Genomic DNA, 20,693 nt, shown 5'->3' with positions numbered 1-20,693 from the left:
ACACACACACACACACACACACACACACACACACACACACACACACACACACACACACACACACACACACACACACACACACACACACACACACAGCTGGGAGGGATACTTTAAAGATGTAATCCATTACAGATTTCTGGTTACCTAAATTTGTAATCCATCTACATCCAAAGTTGTGTTGTTTTATTAGTTAGCTACTATGTAGTATAGTGTAATTATTGTACATCCTTATTCTTTGTAATCAAATTACTACAATACTGTTAAATGTAACCAGTTACTCTCCAAACATTCACTTACTCTTACACTGCACACACACGCACACACACACACACACACTTGAGAATAAGCATGCCAAATGCCATCTCCATGGCGATAACCCTTTCCCTGGATTGAGTGTGCCGGGCGGAATGCTCCCAGGGTACCGTGCCAACAGCAGGAAACGCATTTCACATCGCTGCTCCTATTCCCAGACTTGCTTCCTCTCACAAAAGACACACACGCACACGCAAACGCACACACACACACACACACACACACACACGCACACACAAAGGCTATCCTGGGAACCCCCTCTGAATTGCAGCGAGAAAAAGTAACCTCAGCTGAAGTGCTGGTGTTTTGTAACAACAGATGAAGTGAATCAGTGCCGACCACGGCCTAGCCCACATTCACATCCCACAACAACATTACAGGGGCACGCAGAGACTGTCTCAGCTACTGCAGCGTAGAGTGTGGGCACTGGGCGGCACGGAAGGAGGCCAGGTGGGTAGAGGGGATAGTCCAGTAACTGAAAAGTCCCTGGTTCAAGCCATACAAAGGTCATGTGTTGAAGAGTTCCAGAGTAAGACACTCATTACATTCCTGATCCCTCACTTTAACCACATGAACCCTAGCGTCCCTATTCCGAGCAAGCCACAACAGGCGAGCATTCTGCAAAAATAGACGATCTACAAGCTCACGACTTGGCGTGTTGCAACACGTTGTGAACTTGTAGATGGGCTATTCTCGGCAAAGAGATTTGATGTAGAGGGAAAAAAGCGGGGGGCCAAGTAGACTCGTGCAGGACTGCAGTCAACAAAGTATACAGGGTTTAGGTGGTTAAGTTACTACTGTACGTCAGAGACTGCCCTGTAAAACGAGGTCACAAGTTCGATCCCCTACAACCTGGTCACTCATTGGAAGTCATCCGGGAATGGTTTGGGCTGAATGCCTCTGCATGTAAATCTAAAAGGAACTGTGGTCTTGTAACTCACAAGATTGCAATCCAGGGAACATGGATATCTGGGGACCCCCAGGGGTCCTTGAGGGCGCTATGTGTTGTTACAGTGTCAAAATCACTTTAACCATAGTAAGCCTACAGTACATACTACATTGTCTATGTATAGTATGTACTAATTATGTGAAAAATTAGGAATATTTTTGAAATATTTTAACGACACAAATCTTGTATGGGAATGTCTCTGGCATAAAATAATTTCAGATGGGGGTCCGCGGCCAAATATATTTGGGGGTCCTTGCCATGAAAAGGAGAACCACTGGTGTAGGAGACGTCATCACAAAAACAGCTTGTTGCCAGGAAAGGTTTGAATAGCTCTTTGACCCTGTGAGACTCACTGCGTGGCCTGTTGCTGGGAGCCCTGCCCGTCTGCATCAGCCAAATACTCGCCCAATGTATCACCACCCCTCAGCGGACATGGGAACCAGGGCGCTTGTCTTGTCAACAACTTCTGTTTAATAACAACAACCGTCCAGTGTTCATAAGGTTAATTTAGGACCCTATTTATACACACCCAAGCAAGCAAGCATGCATGAGTGTGGATGCACACGCACAGTTATTGGGCTTAAGTTTAGCAGTACCTTCCTATGGCTATGTTAAGATGTTATGTTAAGTCAACAGTTAAGTCTGCAGTATGGGACTCTCAGCAGCCGACACGAGAGTAGATCACTTCCTGGTTGGTTTCTTTTTCTCCAAATTTCTCCTGCCTATTGAAGGCCATACCTCTATACCTGGCTGACATCGCCCCCCCCCCCCACTCCCCCCCCCCACTCCAAGAGTGTTTTGGCTTTAACCCTATTGGACCTGGAACGCATCTGTCATTTTTTTATTTGAGCTAAAAAGCATTATTTCACACTTTGGCTATATTAAAAAAAATAGCAGATCTACAAGCTCATAGCGCGGCACGAGCTTGTAGATCTGCTATTTTTTTTTACAGCAAACATTTGTAACTCAAGTCTTTGCTTCTGGGGGTCCCTGGAAAAAACATATTTTGAAATGAGGGGCCGCAGCCAAATACATAGATTTTGGGGGTCCTTGACATGAAAAGGTTTGAGAACCACTGAAATAGCAACATATGTTTTTTTCAAAAAAATGATTTAGAAGACATTTTGTAGAATCGGCCTCAGGCCTTAATGGGCTAAGTTGCTCATTATTAAAGGGATATTTCACTTTCAAAAAAACTTTGGGTCATTTTATCGTCTACACAGGCTTTTGTGAGCCCCCCAGACCGTTTTTAAGTTGCTTGATTCAGTATTTAGATATTTGATATTCATTTAATCAGACACGCCCCCTTCCTATACAAACCCATTATAACTTCAAATGTTAGATTCATCAAAAACACCTGTCCTTGGTTCTGGTGACTCACCCTGCCCTCCTAATACGCGAGGGGGCCGTGTTTTTTCGATAACCTTTTTCATTTATTAAAAAAAAAAAAAAAGGAAAATGAAAAAAATTAAATACAATAAAAAAATGTAATAAAATAAATGAAAAAAGTAATCGAAAAAACACGGCCCCCTCGCGTATTAGGAGGGCAGGGTGAGTCACCAGAACCAAGGACGGGTGTTTTTGATAAATCTAACATGGTAAAAATAGAGTTTGAAGTTATAATGGGTTTGTATAGGAAGGGGGCGTGTCTGATAACATTTATATCAAATATCTAAATACTGAATCAAGCAACTTAAAAACTGGCTGGGGGGCTCACAAAAGCCTGAGTAGACGATAAAATGACCCAAAGTTTTTTTTAAAGTGAAATATCCCTTTAACTACAGTCCAACGTCCAAATAACCCATGTTATTAGAAGGGAGTGTGCAAAATTCTTCACCGATTCCCAAAAGGTAAGAGGCACTACAATTCCACCTTTCCACTTGAATGCACAAGGCAGCAAAGTATCCAGTCCACACATACTCTACACAAGGTAACACATAAGAGCTTGTGTGTTGGAACTATGTTACAAATCAAGTGTTTCGACACAGAACCACCAGGTACAAATATCCCAACTTATTATTCGAGCTCTTTATTTGAGCTCATATTTTCTGAATTGCCTGCTTCAATTTCAGATCTCAACCTGCAGATGGAGCTACAGATCCTCATCACAACAGAACGGCCTACAGTTGGAGTTGTGACTGTCTGTCTGTCTCTCTGTCTAGATACTGAATGTCTGCATTGCAGCCGAGGAAACGCTAGAGGGTAGCATCATCGTAGTAAAGTGTCAGAGTACTTTGTGTTGAAGGTCTCCCCATGGGTGAGCTTGCTTGTCTCGTCTCATCTTGGTCTGGGGGGCCAATCTACAAAACAATTTCCAATGATGGCATGTAGCAGGTGCCCTTATCCAGAGCAACTTACACACGGTGTTGCCAGATTCTGTGAGAGAAACAAGCAACCAGGTCTAGAAAAAACAGCCCAAAAGAAGCCCAAAAGAAGCCCAAAAGAAGCCCAAAAGAAGCGACTATGGGCCACATGTGCACTTTAACATATACATCAGCCATTTGAAAATAGCCGATCTACAAGCTCACAACGCGTCGCGATGCGACGCGTTGTGAGCTTGTAGATCGGCTATTTTCAAATAAAACCTTGCGGGGGAAATTATAATAAGCAGATCTGGCAACCCTGCTTACAAAGTGCAAGAGTAAGCAGCATGAACCCGGCGGTTCAAGCAGCGGAGTAAGCAGCATGAACCCTAGTCAACCACAACAAGGTAAGCAGTCAAATAAACAGAGTGCCATGAAAGCAAGTGTCACAAATTAACTAGAAGTCTCACTCAAGACACTAAAGCCCGATTTAATACTTGGTCGCACCGAAATAAGCCGATCCATGACCTCACCAACGCGTTGCGCGACACCAGCGCACAACTACAGTATAAATCAGGCTTAGCTCTCCTGGCAGTAAGATCGTCTTCACTCACTAGCAAGTCCAAGGGGACAAAGAACGTCTTAGCGCTGAATCACTATGGGATAAACCACCCAAAAAGCCTGGCCAGCTCGGGTGGGGCTGGGGGAGAAGAGCTGGGAGTTGGATGGCATCTAGGTGGAGTAGAAGGTGGGGGGGATGGGGGTGGTTCCTGCACGACACCCAAGCTTCTCCTGAGTCATGGGTGTTCCAGAACACTGGCAAACTTGTACAGTCCAGGCGGGGACAACGTGGGCTATCACGCACATGGAGACGCGCATGTGACACAAAAAAGGCAGTGGCCCAACCCACAAACAAATACACGCGCACAACCACGCATGCATGCATACACACACATGTCGTTGATGTTGGGTAAAACATTGTATCTCCATATTTTCTTTGTTAATCAACCCATTAAGACCTGAAGAAGCATCTGTGTCATTTTTAGATTTGAGCTAAAAAAAGCATTATTTTACACTTTGGCTATTCAAAAATAGCAGATATACAAGCTCATAGCGCGGCACCGAGTGCCGCGCTATGAGCTTGTAGATCTGCTATTTTTGAGAAATCTTGAAAATGTGTGCAAATCTTTGAATATGTATTTTTTCAAGCAAACATTTGTAACTCAAATCTTTGATTCTGGGGGTCCCTGGAACAAAATATTTTGAGATGGGGTCCTTGACCAAATATATATACATTTTGGGGCCCTTGACATGAAAAAGTTTGAGAACCACTGATATAGAAACATACGTTTTTTCAGAAAACCGTTAGGATTTAGAGGACATTTTTTGCCGAATCGGAACCTCAGGCCTCAATGGGTTAATGCCCTACTTCATCATACTAACTACAGTGCCACACGAAAGATAGCAAAAAAAATAGCCGATGTACCTCACAAGAGCTTATGACTATATAATATTACAGTACATTTGATCCAGTGGAAGACAGGTTCTTTTTTTTGACCATTTCCTGAAAAGTGACACTTTTGGACATACAAGGTTTCCTCTCGACAGCGACGATACACACGGTGACACACACACACGGTGCTCAAGTATTTAATCTAAAAACCATTCGCTGGACATTCGCCGTCCCCCCCTGATCTCCCCAGGTGCCACGGTGCTCTGCAGGAGACAAGCTATTGGCAGTGGTGGAAAAAGTACTCAAATGTTTTACTTAAGTAAAAGTATCAATACTGCGATATAGAAATACTCTGTTACAAGTAAAAGTCCGGTATTCAAAATGTACTTGAGTAAAAGTACAAAAGTATTGGTATCAAAATGTACTTAAAGTACCAAAAGTAAAAGTACTAAAATGTTTGAAAATACATCTACAAGCTCACAACTCGTCTTGTAGATCGGCTATTTTCAAATAGCCTAGGTATAAAATAGGGCTAAAGTGATTAATGTATGTTTTATAACGTAACAATTTATATCTACAAAGTAACAAGTAACTAAAGTTTTCAAATAATTGTAGTGGAGTAAAAGTACAATATTTGCCTCTGAGATGTAGTGGAGTAGAAGTAAAAGTACTAGAAATTGGAAATACTCAAGTAAAGTACAAATACCTCAACATTGTACTTAAGTACAGTACTTGAGTAAATGTACTTAGTTACTTTCCACCACTGGCTATTGGTATTATAGGGGCTGGAAGAGATCCCACCTACATCTGTAAACATGTTTTGGTGGTTTCCACGGTGACGCAAAAGGAGGCCCCGTGGACTGGTCTACGCAGAAATGAGGAGACTTGTGCAATGGGCGTATAATTCATGTGTATAACTCATATGTGTGTGTGTGTCTGTCTGTGTGTTTACTTGTATTACTATGCTAGCGAAGACCAAATGTCCATACAGGTATAGTAGAATTTGAGAAATAAGACATTGTGAGGGCAATGTTCCTGGTCTTCATAAGAGAAATGGTTGTTTCATGGTTTAAAACGAGTTTCAAAGTTAGGCTTACAATTAGGAAAAGATTGAGGTTGGGATTTAGGCCTTTAGAGGTTAGGTTTAGGGCTTAGGGATAGAGTTTATGCCTGATTTATGCTTAGTTATGTGCTGGTGCCGCACACTGAAAATATACACTCTACAAGCTCACAATGCATGGCAGAACAACGCTGATATTTTGGGCTTTAGGGCTAGAGTACAAAAAAAATGGCAATAAACTAAAAAAAATGGCATTCATAAACTCGCCGTCCTAAAATGTTGATACCCTCACAAGCAGTGGTTGAGAGTAACTAAGTACATTTACTTAAGTACTGTACTTAAGTACAATTTTGAGGTATTTGTACTTTACTTTTTTCCAACACTTGTACTTCTACTTCACTACATCTCAGAGGCAAATATTGTACTTTTACTCCACTACAATTATTTGAAAACTTTAGTTACTAGTTACTTTTCAAATATAAATTATGATATTATGAAACATACATTAACCACTTTATCCCCATTTTATACATGAGCTATTTGAAAATAGCCGATCTACAAGCTCACAACGCGTCGCGATGCGACGCGTTGTGAGCTTGTAGATCTGCTATTTTCAAACATTTTAGTACTTTTACTTTTGGTACTTTAAGTACATTTTGATGCCAATACTTTTGTACTTTTACTCAAGTAAATTTTGAATTCCGGACTTTTACTTGTAACAGAGTATTTCTATATTGCAGTATTGGTACTTTTACTTCAGTAAAGAATTTGAGTACTTTTTCCACCACTGCTCACAAGTATAGTTATACAAACGAGAGAGAGAGAGAGAGACTAACGATGCACTGGGAAACCTCTGCTGGACAACATCCCAGCCTGCACTGGGAGTGGTGTATCATGATGTCACTCCCTTAAAAGCTGTACACGTACATACCTGCGTGAATGTGTGTTCACATGTGTATGTCTATTCTCTCTGGCAAATTACTCTGAGGTCGATGAGATGCGTGTGCGTGTGCGCGTGCGCAATTCTATTGTGTGGGCTAACCTTGAATCAGCTATATTGGAAAATCTTCCCTCATACATAGTCCTGATTGGGACTCCATTGTTATGTGTGTGTGTGTGTGTGTGTGTGTGTGTGTGTGTGTGTGTGTGTGTGTGTGTGTGTGTGTGTGTGTGTGTGTGTGTGTGTGTGTGTGTGTGTGTGTGTGTGTGTGTGTGCGCTCGCGCACATACGCATACACACGTGGGGAGCAGAGGCGCCCTGCTTGGCTGTGGTTCCTGCTGCGACCTCATTTCCTGTGGAAGCAGCCAGAGAATGAAGTCATTCCACACCGGCCCAGAGTCAACAAGTCTACAAAGTCCAGCCGAGAACACTAAGACTCTTATTTTGACTTCCTCACACCGTCCATTACTCTTCTGTAATAAGTCCCCATGAATTCCTCTTCTCCTCTCCGAGTCAACAACATAGAGACACCCTCCTGTCTTCCCCCGCTGTGTCACACAGTCCCTCATTAATCCTTCCAGTCCAAAAGACTTCATGTCCCCTACGGTGAAGAAGATAAAGTAGCACTTTTCCAGGTGTTGGGCCAAGACGGTTGTTCAACCCATTAAGAACGCGGAAAGCATATCTCATTTTCGATTTTAACCACTTTACTCATTATTTTAAACTTTGGCTGTTCAAAAATAGCAGATATACAAGCTCATAGCGCGGCACCAAGTGCCGCGCTATGAGCTTGTATATCTGCTATTTTTGAAGAATCATGAGGATTTGTGCAAATCTTTGAATATTTATTTTTTAAAGTGGAACTAAACATTTTGAGATGGTGGTCCGCGGCCAAATACACAATAATTTTGGGGGTCCTTGACATGAGAAAGTTTGAGAATGACTGATATTATAGCAACATAGGTTTGTTCAAAAAACTGTTAGGATTTAGAAGACCCCAGAAGCAAAGATTTGAGTTAGAAATGTTGGCTTTAAAAAAGAAATATATATTATATTCAAAGATTTGCACATATTTTCACGATAAAAAAAAAAATAGCAGATATACAAGCTCACAGCGTGGCACCGAGTGGCATAGCCGAGTGCTATGAGCTTGTAGATCTGCTATTTTCTTAATAGCCAAAGAAATAAAAAGGGCCATAGCTGAATGGGTAGAGAGGACCACCTGGGAAACAGAAGGTCGCGTGTTTGATTCCCAGGCCCGGTTATGTGTAGAGGTGTCTATGAGCAAGACACTTAACCCCTAACTGCTCCCCCCTCGAGCGCTCAATATGAAGCAGCATTCTGCTTCTACGGGCCGACAGCGTGGAATAAACCCCCATTACACCTAAGACAGGCAGCCTCTGTGGATAGCTTTAAAGCACAGCTCAAGACCTATTTCTTCACTCTTGCTTTTAGTTGATCTTTTGGTTGATTTTTAAATCTCTGTGTTGTTATTCATGTCCTCACTGTTTTGCCTGATTCATTGCCTTTTGCTATTATTTTAATGTTGTTTTATGCTTTTGCTTTTCTTTATTTGCTTTATTGTTAAACTAGTTGTACTTTTTCTGTAATTGTATTCTTGCTCTGTAAAGCACTTTGAGCTCCATTTCATGTCATAAAAGGTGCTATACCAATAAAGTTTATTATTATTAATAATATGACCACCTAAGCAGCCATCAACTAGGTGAAGCTGAAACTGAATTTCCCTAGTGGAGGGATTTATTTTGCTTTATTTTAGATAGTAAACTAAAGTGTACAGAGCCATCCTGAGGATGGACTACTTAAACCTTATATGCTTCATTGACCAGCATCCCAGCATTTTTGGGCGGTGAAACCGCCCCTATATGTGAGGTTTGGATATTTGCACACCCCCGGCTAGGGAAACATGACACATGTGCATAGCCCTATAAATAGACCATATTTATGATCTATGGTCTACCGGTGGTTAAAAAAAAACATAAATTGTTTTTTTTTAAGTGATGGAAGAAGTGGAAGAAGTGGAAGAAGTGATGGAAGAAACCATAACTTAAAAAAAACCATACATTTGTTTTTTTCAATTTATGGTTTCTTCCATCACTTCTTCCATCACTTCTTCTATCACTGTGATGACCACTGTGACCACACCGCCCACTTCACACTGGGTGTGATTTTTTCCTTCTACATGAAATAGCCGATCTACAAGCTCTGTTTTTCCGATTACTTTTTTCATTTATTTTATTTAAATGTTTTTATTGTATTTTATTTTTTTCATTTTCCAAAAAATATATAAAAAATAAATGAAAAAAGTAATTGAAAAAACACGGCCCCCTCACGCATTAGGAGGGCAGGGTGAGTCACCAGAACCAAGGACGGGTGTTTTTGATGAACTACAGTAACATGGTTAAAATGGAGTTTGAAGTTACAATGGGTTTGTATAAAATGAATATCACGCGTCTGATAAAATGAATATCAAATATCTAAATTAATCTAATTAATCAAGCAACTTAAAAACTGTCTGGGGGGTTCACAAAGGCCTGAGTAGATGATAAAATGACCAAAAGTTTTTTTGAAAGTCAAATATCCCTTTAAGTACTAAATGTACTTAGTTACTTTACACCACTGCTTGTAGCACAGAGGAGGGACAGCGAGTGCATTTTCCGGAAGCTACCGGTGGCAGCTGCCGCGGCGGAGCAGTGGGCTGCCGGCGGGAGAGCGGCGGGATGCCGGCGGCGGAGCGGCAGGTGCCGGGAGGCGGGGCAGCAGCGGCGGAGCGGCCTAAACCTAACCCTAACCCCTAACCTCAGTAAAACTATACCTAACCCCAAAACCTAACCTCAGTAAAACTATGCCTAAACCTAACCCTAACCTCAGTAAAACTATGCCTAAACCTAACCCTAACCTCAGTAAAACTATACCTAAACCTAACCCTAACCCTAACCTCAGTAAAACTATGCCTAAACCTAACCCTAACCCTAACCTCAGTAAAACTATGCCTAAACCTAACCCTAACCTCAGTAAAACTATACCTAAACCTAACCATAACCCCAGCCGCCGGCAGCTGCCACCGTCAGTCACTGCCGGCAGTTCCGCGGCAGCTTCCGCGGCCCGAAAATGCACTCGCTCCTTCTGGCACAGAGTGTGTTCACCTATTTTTGTTGAATGTTAAGCTTATTGTTGATATTACATGCCCACACAATAGGGAAGCTAGAGCGTATGTGGTTCAAGGTTATCCGTGCGGAGAAAACAAGACGTTCGTCCTTATATGCATGTCTTCTACAAAAAATGTGAAATACTGTCAACTGTGAATTTGTGTTTACTTACAATATTAAAAAGCCATGACTAGGATTTAGATTTTGTATCAACACAAAACATGGCTTATAGGAAGAAGGAAAAAAAGACTTGTCTTTACAATACTAACATATGTACAAAGTTGTTACAAACATTCAAACCCGTTATTGGGTTGAATTAAGCCATCAGGATGGCAGTGCTAGCCACAGAGAGGCGTGTGTGCGCGACTACATCTGCAAATCATGTCACCGTTCGCAGTTGTGACACCCCCTCCCTCCACTGATACACAAACACACATACAGTACAGTACACACGGGTCAAATATAGACAGAAATATGCGCTCACATATCTCTCCTTACATTTCCCAAAAAAGTGAGAGAGAGCGCCAGAGAGAGAGAGAGAGAGAGAGAGAGAGAGAGAGTGTGAGGGAGTGAGGGAGAAAGGAAGAGACCAGATAAATGTTAAGACGGGAGGATGTCAGAGAAAAACACATCCGTCATTGATCTAAAGGCCACAAACACCATTGATTGAAGCTTCTTCTGGATGCAGATATTCTTGGCTGTGCTCTCTGGTACTGATGGGGTCGCTCGTCTCGGAGTTTGACTGGTTTGGCCTGGCCTTTGATTTATAATCAGCTGGCTTCCTCTGTCTCCATGGAGATTAATGGGTGCACTCTGACAGGTGCAGAAAGCCCTGTATTACTCTGTCAGCAGCAGGCGCGCGCGCACGCACGCACGCACGCTACTCAAATGTGTAAAAATCACACACAAAAACCACACAAGCATTCACATATTGTTTAGTATAGACCAGATTCTGCAGACCAAGGCCAAAGCATCTCAGACAGCCTAAAAGCACTTGTGGAACACACATGCATGCAAGCACATAGCACACACCTCTAATGTGTGTATACAATTATGTATGAAAATGCAGGGACGCGTGTCGTGTGTGTGTGTGTGTGTGTGTGTGTGTGTGTGTGTGTGTGTGTGTGTGTGTGTGTGTGTGTGTGTGTGTGTGTGTGTGTGTGTGTGTGCGAGAGAGGAAACTTGTCTTGTTTACAATTTGATTGGCAGTTTAATGTGCTATTGAGGCGGGGGGTGGGGTTGGCGCTAGGGAATATTAGCATAATTCCCAGAGTGCCAGAGCTGGTGTTGGGTGTCAGAGAGCTATTCCCAAACTCAGATGTGACCCACAGTAGCACTGGGTCAGCTTCCAGCCAACATGCACGCGCACGTCCGCACGTACATACACACACACACACACACACACACACACACAGGCATTTATAAGACATGCTCCCACACACATGAACACTACACATGCATGCTCGCCTCGCACACACATGCACTGGCATTTATAACACACACACACACACACACACACACACACACACACACACACTTATGAACACTGCACATGCATGCTCACAGTACCACACACACAGATACATACACCCACACACACACACACACACACACACATACACACAGGTCCATTTACACTGTGGCGACAGTGAGTCTGTTAGCGAGATTCCGTAGTATGGAGGCGCGGGGGGGCGCGGGGGTTAGGTTTAGGTTCCCCCTCACACCTAGCTCTGACCAGGGAGGGGCGTGGCGGTTGGTGGCACCCTATGTGCCAACAGTACCAACAAACCCTACCCCCCCCCCCCCCCCCCCGCTCTGCCCGCCACATGGCAACAACACACAAGCGGAGCTCCCAAAATAACACGGACGCCCAATCACAGACCAGCGACCTAGGGGGCCACTTAGAGTGCCACAGAGACCGACTCCTTGATCGAGAAGGAGGGAGGGAGAGAGGGAGACAGGGAGAGAGGGAGACAGGGAGAGTGACAGAGATAAAGACAAGGGGGGGGGAAGAGAGAGAGAGAGAGAGAGAGAGAGAGAGGGGGGCAAAGGTGAAAGTGAAAGAGGGAGAGGGACAGGACAACAGAGAGCGAGCAAGCGAGAGCGAGAGAGGAGAAGAATGGCAGAAGAGGGACAGGAGAAAGCTAGAGGTAGATGGAGAGAGCGAGAGAGCAAGAGAGCAAGAGAAGAGCGAGAGATGGAGGAGGAATGAGCTGTGTTAGGGTGCTGGCTGTTCCGTTCTGAATGTGGTCGGTACCATGGTAACCTCATAAATAGGTGCCCTGCATATCAGCAGGGCGTAAGGTTACACAGCCCAGTAAATAAACATACACAGAGTTCTCATACACTAGCACACATGATCATGAACACAAACATTCATACCACACACACAGTGGTGGAAAGTAATTGAGTACATTTACTTAAGTACTGTACTTAAGTACAACTTTGAGGTATTTGTACTTTACTTGAGTATTTCCAATTTCCAATACTTTTACTTCTACTCCACTACATCTCAGAGGCAAATATTGTACTTTTACTCCACTACAATTCTTTGAAAACTTAAGTTACTAGTTACTTTTCAGATATAAATTATGATATAATGAAACATACATTAACCACTTTAAACCTATTTAAAATCTCGGCTATTTGAAAATAGCAGATCTACAAGCTCACAACGCGTCGCGATGCGACGCGTTGTGAGCTTGTAGATCGGCTATTTTTAAATATTTAGTACTTTTACTTTTGGTACTTTAACTCATTGAGTGCCAGAATTTTTTTTTTAAACGTTTTGTTTATTCGTTTTTGTTCTTTTACATACTCATAGGTAGTACAATTGAGTGCCAGAATTGCCAGAATTATTTCTATATTTATTACGTTGTCCCAGTGCTAGAGTTTTTTTCAAAGTAAAAAAAAAGTGCTTAGGAAGCGAGATACAGCCTTTTTCAGTTATACGTTAAACAAGGAGTGGATGGAGCTGCAAATCTTCAGATGATGATATCTTGAGTTCTGAACAAGTTTAAAAAAATAAAAATAAAATAAATAAAAAACGCCATGGCGGTAAAAACACGTGGAACACGTTAATGGCACTCAATGAGTTAAGTACATTTTGATGCCAATACTTTTGTACTTTTACTCAAGTAAATTTGTAATTCCGGACATTTACTTGTAATAGAGTACTTCTACAGTGCAATATTGATACTTTTACTTAAGTGAAACATTTGAGTACTTTTTCCACCACTGCACACACACACACACACAGAGGGAGTTGAAGGATGGAGGATGGAAGAAAAAAGCAAATAAGCAAGAGAAGCAGAGAGAGAAAGTTGAGCACAAGGGCAGAGAGAAATGATTACAATCTCCATTTAATTGTGTTTTTCTTTTTGAGTGTGTGTGTGTATGTGTGTACGTGCGTGCGTGCGTGTGTGTGTACGTGCGTGCGTGTGTATGTATCTCGTATCATTAGTTAAAGCCATAATGCGCTGTTGAGCACCCACATTAGAGACAAGTGTCTGGGTTGCCCTCTTGACTTCATTCACTGCAGTGCTGGTGCCACGTGTGCACGGTACGCGTGCACACCCTCCTGTGGACTCCCACACAGAAGCACGCACGCCCACACGCATGCACACACACACACACACACACACACACATACACACACTCCAATTCCCTCGTCCTCTCTCTCTTTAGCACAACCTAAGTCTAAATATTCCCTCAGGAGTAAAGGAGAGCCAAACACACACATACACACACACACACACACATACACACACACACACACACACACACACACACAAATGCCCCGTATGCAGATACACAGACACACAAGCAAAACACTAAACGCGGGCGTTACCAGGAAAAGTCAACAGAGCCACCCCTAACACAATGAATTGCCTGCTAATCTTATATCGTAATACAGAGATTGTATCAGCGTGTTTATCACAGTTAATTACTACAATTCATCACGGACCATCAAATACAATTACAACCTCGTCGACACTCGCCTGGTAAACCATCCCGGTCGAGTGAATTCACGTCATCATGTGTGTTCGGCAGACCTGAAGACAAATGATAATGTGAATTCACACGACCGGGATTGGTTTACCAGGCTACATCGACAACACAGTGATGTGTCCTCGCCCTGCGATTATCTGTCAAACCATGAAACTGGTCCGTGTCTGCTGGTAAAAAAAATATATACATAGATTCTGTCTACTGGAAAGGGTCAGTCAGTTTGTTTTAGCCTTTTTTTTTTCTCCTGTCTGACTAACTTGCTTGGCACTATGTCAGTCTGGCTGTGCCTCCGTTTGTCCGACGGGCAAACAGTATGAGGTGTACACAGCTGTCACTCCTGTCACATTCAGGCTTCTCATCAGGATATGAGCTGGTCAGGATTATTGTTGTCCGCTGCGACATGCGTGAACTCCCGACAGAATTTGTGACGATCCCACATCATTTGTGGATATCGTCTCTGGCGGGTGGAAAAAACCTCACACGTCCAAAGAAAACGTTACTTTTCAGGATTCAAATCCAAAAATAGCAAAAAGCAGCAGATCTACAAGCTCGTAACGCGGCGCGTTGTGGATCTGCTACTTTTGATCCTTTCGTGTGACACTGTAGTGTGATCAAGTAGGGCGTTCATTTACAGGGAAAAAAAAACACAAAAAGTTAGAATAAGGTTTCTGCCCCGACAGCAACGATATGTCAAGTGCATGTAAACACATATCATTCAACCTGATCTAGTTGGGACAGGTCTGTCCGTCACTCACCCTGATCACCTCAGGAGTTTGCTGGATGAGGAGGGTGGAACCGCCGTCTCCCGCGGCAACGTGGTGGTTGTCGTCAGCAGCATCTCTGGCGTGGACTGTGGCCAGCATGGACGAGGGCCCTAGGGCTGTCAGGAACATGACATTTTGGTTACCTATCATACAAATAATTGCGATTAACAATTTTATTGTGTTTTTTGGGCGGTGAAACCGCCCCTATAAGTGAGATTTGGAAAAATTTACAAATATCCTGCGCTGTGAAACCGCCCCTAAAAGTGAGGTTTGGAAATTTGTACAATTATCCTGCACCATGATTGGCCAATCACAATCTATTCAGGACTGTGATTGGCCAGTGTCACATGACACATGTGCATAGCCCTATATAAGAAACCATAACTTGAAAAAAAAAAACATAAATTGTTTTTTTTCAAGTTATGGTTTCGTCCATCATAAAGAGTGTTTCAATAAATGTATTTATCTTTTGTACATGATTGGTTGACTCCATTCAGTATTGTGATTAGTTAGCAAGACACCGCCCACTTCACACAGGGTGTGATTTTTTTTTTGCATTGAATATTGGAACGTATGAATCAAAATGGCATTTCTGTTTGCCTTTTAGGCTTTCCAAAGCAAAAATTGCACAGGGCAGATATGAAAATAACTTAAATATACAAAAGGAACGACTGACTGAATGAACGGTACCAATAATAATCACAATAAATAACGTACTAGGGCCAAAACAGGCCGTGCATTTAATAACTTTATACTTTCAGGAAAAATAAATAGCCTAAATAGCAGATCTATAAGGTCACACCGTGCCGCGAGGCATCGCTTTGAGAGCTTGTAGATCGACTGTTTTTAGCTATTTTTCAACAGATGAATGGAAATAATTGCGATTGTCTCAAATAATTGCGATCAGGCGATTATGTAATAACTGTGACAGATCTACCTGGGGCCTCGGAGGTCGCCAGAGTTGTTGGAGCAACTGGATGGATGGAGGCAGGCAGACTGGCAGAGGCAGATGGTACAGGGGCAGACACTGCAGGCGCTGATTTTACAGGGGCAGAGACTGCAGGGGAAGACACTGCAGGGGCTGATGTTACAGAGGCAGATATTGTAGTTGCTTCGGCTGTAGAGGCGTCTTCAACTCTGGGCGTAGCCTCTGTTTCAATCTCAAGTATGGGTTTAGGTGCAGGGGCAGGTTTGGGGACAGCAGCAGGTGTTGGCTGAAGTTTAGCTTCAGGTGTGACAACGGGACAATCAGCTTCTGACGGAGTACGCGTGAACACAGGCACAGGTGACAGTGTGGGCGATTTTGTTGGTTTTGTTTGTACAGTAGGAGTTGCTGGTGCATCTGGAGCTGGGGTTGTCTGCAGGAACGGCACGGTGGGAACTGCAGTGTCGTGTGGACTCTGTGGGGCAGCGGCGGTGGCCAGCGTATCCTGCAGGAGCCTCATCACCTCCCTCTCCTTCCCGCTGCTCCTCTCGGAGCTCCCCGTGCTCCCCGCCCCGGAGTCCACCAGCTCCTGGGCGAAACTCTCGATGCTCTCGAGGATCCTGAGCAGCAGAGCCCCGTCTTCCTCCTCTCCTGCCCCAGGCTCCACGCCCTCCCCCTGGGCAGTTGCGGACATGGGCCCAAGGGGGGCCCTGGAGGCGGGGCCATTCATAGTGACGTGGCTGGCAGGTTTCTGGAACTGGGTTTTGGGAGACGGCTGGGGCTGCCTGGAGGTGCCAATGCCCAGGGCCCCCTCTCTCTTCCTTGTCTTGGCAGGGAGAGGGGGCTCAGAGTCCCTGCTGTGGCTCATGCTCTGGGACAGGTTCTCTAAGTCCATCAGCAGCTTGTCAATGTCGTCATCCTTGTGCGGGGCAGCTTTGGAGGACAAGACAGTGACTGGGGCGGAGGGGGCCCATGAGGGGCTGTAGCCCACATTGGACGGCAGGGTACCTGAAGGGGTCTGGCGTGTGTGCAGTTGAGACTGCTGTGTGTATTGGTTCCTGTTAACAGGGTATGTGGTGGTGTGGCGGTCTGCCACGCCTCTGGCAGAGGTGTGCTCTGGACCCTTACCGATGTCCGCTTCCTCCTCAATGTACAGAGCCTCCATAGGGGAGGGTGGGGGAGTGCGTGCATACGGCGGGGTCGGGGAAGTGCGAAGGGGTGAGGCGGAGTGCGTTGGAGATGCTGACATGGTGGACGTAGAGTATGTGAGCAAGGGAGGAGTGGAGTGCTGCACGCTGGAGAGAGTGTGTGTGTGCTGAATCCCGTTCGTGAGCGGGGCTGCCCTCAACGGAGAACTCTGGACTGGTTTAATATGGCTGGACTCTATTTTCATAGAAGAAGAAGAAGAAGAAAGAGAGGAAGATAAGGAAGGAGTAGGAGCTGAAGAAGGGGTCTTGGGGATGGGAGGGGACTGTACCACATCCTCATAGCGTGGCGGCTGTTCGTTGCCAAATATCGGAGAGTAGGGCCCCTGCTGTATGGAGTGGAGGCTGCTGACCAGCTCTGCCAGTTCATTGTGCCCGCTGCCAGGCGCACCCTGGCCACCCTGCCCACTGCCTCCAAGTCCCCCAATTCCCTCCAGCTCCAGTGGGAGTCTCTTAAGATAGGAGCTGAGTCTGGACATGACAGCCCGGTACACTGTCTCAGGGCTGGCGCCTCCATCCTCCGGCCCTCCGCCACCCCCGGGAGACTTGCGTCGAATACACTGCTTGATGATGTCTGTGCATTTCTTTAGGTCCTCCGAGCACTTCAGCAGGATGTCCAGGCAGGCGCGGATGTCCTCTCCACCCGCTCCCACAATGCCGCCCTCCGCCCGTGTCTTCTCCAGCAGACGGGCGATCAGGTTCTCCTCTCCGAGGGTGCTGAGGTACAGCGAGGCCACCGTGTTCAGGCCCTGGTCCAACGACCCACTGCCGATGCTTGACAGGCTGCCCGTCGACCCGCCTCCAATTTTGGTGATGGACCCTTGCTGTATGGAGTGGAGGCTGCTGACCAGCTCTGCCAGTTCTGCCGCGTTGCTTTTTGCTTTCGTCTCCTCAGATCCCGGCCCTTTGGCGAGGTTGAAAGGCGGCAGATTCTCATCGTTAGAGATGGCCGTGCCGTTAGCCGTGCCGTTGGCAGTGATGCTGGAGCTGAAATGGCCATAGATTATGTCCAAGTCTGTAGAACGCCGGCTGAACGAGTCGGGCCGGACTTTGCGACCCTTCCTGAAGGCCACATGGCTGGAGGAAGAGAGGCGGAGCTTGTCAAAAGAGAACTCTTTGAGCTTGCCGCTGGCCAGGTTGATGGCCTCTCCGGTGATGTCCTTCAGACTACTGGAGGCACTCAGGTTCCCATTGGACCCCCCACCACTCGGGCCCTTCTTCCCCCGCCATGGGGGGCTGTCCTCCCCTACAGAAACATTCCCACTGCTGCCTGCCCTTTCCAGAGAAACGCCTCCGTTAGAGCTAGTATCCACGGAAAGACCACTTTTACCATGACTGGGGATCTGGTGAATGGCAGCACAGTTGACCACAACGTTACGGGAGTGTGCATGATCGCGACTCGGGTCAGCGAGTGGCAGGTCCGGGGCGACAAGAATCTCGGAGCACGTGCCCCGGTGTGCCACGGTGCAGTCCAGCCCATGGGAGAGCACCCCACATGGCCCAGAGCAGTAGTGCACGGCGTGCGCGTGGGCACGGCGGTCCACGACGACACTGTTGTAGCAGCTGATGCTGCTCACCACCACGCGATACGCTGCTGCCATGACTGACCGATGTCCCCACGCTAGGACGCCAAGCCGGTCATAGGACTAAGTTACCAAAAACAAGTCCAAGAAGATAAATTCCAACACAATATACTGAACTTGGGTATTTTGTCTTACCACTGCCTCTGTTGGGGAAAACAGTTTATAGCCGAACATCCGACTTCCAACATCCAATTTATTTCCAGGTTACATAAATGGCAAAAGTAAAAATCCAAATTGCCTATTGTCCTATACCAAAGATATCCATTTAACAGAACTCTCGTAGGTTCCATTCCCTGGCTGAGGGATCAGTTGAGAGAGAGAGCTTCTCTTGAAGTCCGTGGGCCTCCTGGCAACAGCTGCGGTGACCCTCCTCTCTCTGCAGGGGCACCCCTCTCTCTCTCTCTACTTCCTTCTTAGCAGCAGCTCGTTAGCTGCTAATGACAGCCGTGGAGAGGACGGAGGGGGTGGGAAGGTGGCTGGGGTTTGGATGACAGCAGAGGGAAGGGGAGGCGTGGCTATCATCCATCCCGCCACAGCGGCAGCAGTAGAAGAGGAAGAAGCCCCAAGGGCCTAATTTTAGCCCAGCGAGGCCTCAACATCTCCCCAGCTTGAGCTCGCCCTGCTGGGCATCAAGACGTCGGAAGAATCCCCCCTCCTCTTTCTCCTCCTCTCCTGCTGTCTGTCTGTCCCTCTCCCTCCTTCACTTCTTATGTCCTGGATGAACAAGATCTTTCGCTGACTCGGACACAGCTGCCAGTTAGCAGAGGGCTCAGACACAGATGGCTTATTGGCTTGCTCTGTGCGTGTTTTGGCGCGTGCACGTCTCTCTCTCTCGTTTCTTTCACTGGCTCTCGCTTCTCCTCGTTCCCTCTCTCTCTCCTTCCATCCCGCGCTGTCAGCGGTGTCTCAGGGGGAGTGTTTGGTTCTGACAGGAGGACGCCACCTGTGAGTCAGCAGAGGAAGACGGGAAAGGAGGGAGAGAGTGAGCGGTAGAAGAGGGAGGGGGTGGAGGAGGTTCAGAACGAGGGAAAGGAGAAAACAGAGAGAAAGAAAGGTAAATCATTTAGACAGTTTTCATGTGGTGGACTTCTGTTTTTAAACATCTCTGTGTGTGCGTGTGCGAGGTGAGCACGTGCATGTGTGGTTTGTGCACCTCCGGCTATCACCCAGATGACAGGAGATATGAGAGCTTACACACTTTATCATCAAAGACCAACAAGACCACAATTTACTTCCTGCCAGATCATCCCCACACACACACACATCAAAAGGAGGAGAGGAGGACAGAGATAGAGGGGTAGAAGGTGAAATGAGCAGAGACGAAAGAGAGACTTTAGTCTCGGGAGAGCTGTAAAGGCTTTTCAGTGACTGCTACTTAGTAAACGACAGACAGGTGTGTCGGAAAGAGAAAACACCTGTTGCTTTCACGTCTCCCTGCCTGTTTACTTGCATGTCTGCCAAAGTAAAGTTTCCGTCCCGACAGTGTTTGTGTCCTATTCTATTGTCTTCTATTTCCCCATCTTGAGACTCCCACAATGTATTAAGTAAACATGGGCCATTATGTGTGAAGCTCATGTCTAGTGTGCTGACATCACGAGGCTAGGACGTTGTCAACATGCACGCCACCCTAAGGAAGACCTATAAAAACACAGAGATAGAAAGTTCACAAGACAACGCACAGACATGCACAAACAAATGCAGATAAAAGCATACTCTGCCAGATGTAATAAAATAGGTTTTATGTCCCAGAATGGGAGCTCAGATGAAAGCTGGCTTGTTAATTTACGCTAACAATTCACGAGGCTCATAAACCGTCAACATGTTCTTCACTTACTAGACAGACTGTAGACAGACAAGAGACATGCAATTCGAGGCACATTCACGAACAAAACAAAATGTGGATGAAAACAGACACACTGCCAGACTGTTCCGTTTTCCTGAACGGGAGCCCAGAGGAACCTGGCGTGTGAAATTCGTGGTACCAATGTGTTGCAGTCATCCCAGATCCCAGTTTTGCTTGC

At 45.5% G+C, this 20,693-nt stretch overlaps 1 protein-coding gene across 2 annotated transcripts in view; it reads right to left on the bottom strand.

Annotated features, from left to right (window-relative positions):
* Positions 1 to 20,693, bottom strand: part of ppp2r3a (protein phosphatase 2, regulatory subunit B'', alpha) — a 97,180-nt gene that overhangs the window by 28,372 nt on the left and 48,115 nt on the right. Inside the window, exons 3-4 of one of the 2 annotated variants that reach the window (XM_080415073.1) lie at positions 15,897 to 19,615; positions 14,951 to 15,075 (exon numbers count right to left, since the gene is read on the bottom strand). In XM_080415073.1, the coding sequence (XP_080271199.1) occupies positions 14,951 to 15,075; positions 15,897 to 18,690 (2,919 nt within the window). In that variant the 5' untranslated portion in view covers positions 18,691 to 19,615. The remainder of the gene's footprint in view (positions 1 to 14,950; positions 15,076 to 15,896; positions 19,616 to 20,693) is intronic. The other variant, XM_080415074.1, reaches the window with a different exon arrangement.

This window comes from Gymnoscopelus braueri, assembly GCF_963280865.1.
Source record: "Gymnoscopelus braueri genome assembly, chromosome: 19".
NCBI classification, from domain to species: domain Eukaryota; kingdom Metazoa; phylum Chordata; class Actinopteri; order Myctophiformes; family Myctophidae; genus Gymnoscopelus; species Gymnoscopelus braueri.
Note: the sequence above shows the minus strand (reverse complement) of the source record. Positions and strands in the feature narration are given on the sequence as shown.